Below are 1,812 nucleotides of genomic sequence, written 5' to 3' on the forward strand. Positions count from 1 at the left end.
CACAACCAGTGTTGTCATGCAGGGAAAATGTGTTCAGTAGAGAAAAAGCACCTGGACACCCCTACCAGGGCTATCAGCCTCCCTGTGTGAACCTCTTCTGATTTCTTAAAAGGTGTGGCTCTAGCTATTTATTTTTGTACGAAGACCTGTGCACTAACAGGTAAGCGTCAGAAGTGTGTTTCAGTAATTAGCCCAGCTTGCTGCTAAATTAGATGTATCAATCAAGTGGTTCAAAAAAGATTTTGTAGTACTAAATGTGGCTTGCCACCACCGTCCTTGCTGCTGTTGCAGTGTGAATGGGCTGGGCTGGGTTGTCACTGCATTGTAAACTCTGCTCCTTTCTGTACTTGCAGGATTTCATACTCCCACCTTCGGGGACACCGAGAAGAGCAGCATGGAGCAGGAGCACTTCTCCTGGCCTCAGTAAGCACAAGATGTCCATCTCAGGTGGCAGGCACTGGCAGAGCAAGGCTGACCCTTTCAGTGTGGTGGCTGTCTCCTTGGTGAGCCAACTGTCTGACCAGCGGAAGATGAGCGAGTCACCTCTCAGCTGGTTCAGAGGGGTGTATTTACCCGCTGCGCTGCACCCTTTAAACAAGACGTTAGTCATGGGTGGCAAGTGGAAGGATGTGGATAGCACTCAGGAAAAGCGCAGGTCCTTCCTGCATGGCTTCTGTAAGAAATACAACAGCAGAAAGAAGCTGCAAACCCACCTTGTGCACCTGGTGTCAAGAATTTATGTGGAGGACAGGCATAAGGTCCTATACTGCGAAGTGCCGAAAGCAGGCTGCTCCAATTGGAAAAGGGTCCTCATGGTGCTCAATGGACTCGCTGCTTCAGCACACAACATTTCACATGATGACGTGCACTATGGAAAGCATCTAAGGAAACTGGACAGTTATGACCTAAAAGGGATATACACACGTTTGAACACGTACACCAAGACTATATTTGTACGTGATCCTATGGAAAGACTGGTATCTGCCTTCAGGGATAAATTTGAACACCCAAACAGCTATTACCATCCAGTATTTGGGAAGGAAATAATTAAGAAGTATAGACAAAATGCAAATGAAGAGGCATTGAAAACAGGATCGGGAGTTAAGTTCAAGGAGTTTATCCAATATCTGTTAGATTCCCATCGCCCAGTAGGAATGGACATTCATTGGGAGCAAGTCAGTAAGCTCTGCTATCCCTGCCTCATCAACTATGATTTTATAGGAAAGTTTGAAACCCTGGAAGAAGACGCCAACTACTTTTTGCAGCTGGTAGGTGCTCCAGCCGAGCTGAAGTTTCCTAAATTCAAAGACAGACATTCCTCTGACGAGAGAACAAGTGCAGAAGTAGTGAGGCAATACTTAAAAGAATTGTCTAAGGAGGAGAGACAGCTGACCTATGACTTCTATTACTTGGATTACTTAATGTTCAATTATACATCACCAATTGTATAGCACCAGAATAGCTTCAGGCTTCTATTAGTTATTTATCATTTTGAGATTCAAAACAACTACTTCGATATTAGCTCTGAAAGGAAACAAAGTTACTGCTAAGTGGAGTTTTCTTGACTTAGTGAAGATTTTATAAACCAGAATGACATCAATTGGCATTAAATTATAGGAGAATGCACAAAAAAAGACCTGTAAACAGCATAAATTGCACTAAAATAGCTGAAAAAGCTGTTTTTACCATTATGGATTATACTGTGGAAGCAGTAGCACAGCCAGCTGTTGCATTAGCTTACCTAATGTTCTTTCAATGGTTTAAGAAAAAAGCATTCAGAGTAGCATGATTATTTTCTGGTCTATCTGCTTT

General features: G+C 43.2%; 1 protein-coding gene across 1 annotated transcript; it reads left to right on the forward strand.

Moving 5' to 3' along the window:
* Positions 1 to 353: 353 nt before the first annotated feature.
* CHST9 (carbohydrate sulfotransferase 9) lies at positions 354 to 1,495 on the forward strand (the record flags this gene model as incomplete). The annotated part of the gene is made up of 1 exon (XM_010172059.2): positions 354 to 1,495. A coding segment is annotated over one exon (1,098 nt), but the record flags the coding sequence as incomplete, so codon positions are not given.
* Positions 1,496 to 1,812: the final 317 nt, after the last annotated feature.

The sequence above is a fragment of the Antrostomus carolinensis genome, unplaced genomic scaffold (assembly GCF_000700745.2).
Source record: "Antrostomus carolinensis isolate BGI_N321 unplaced genomic scaffold, ASM70074v2 scaffold7577, whole genome shotgun sequence".
Classification (NCBI taxonomy): domain Eukaryota; kingdom Metazoa; phylum Chordata; class Aves; order Caprimulgiformes; family Caprimulgidae; genus Antrostomus; species Antrostomus carolinensis.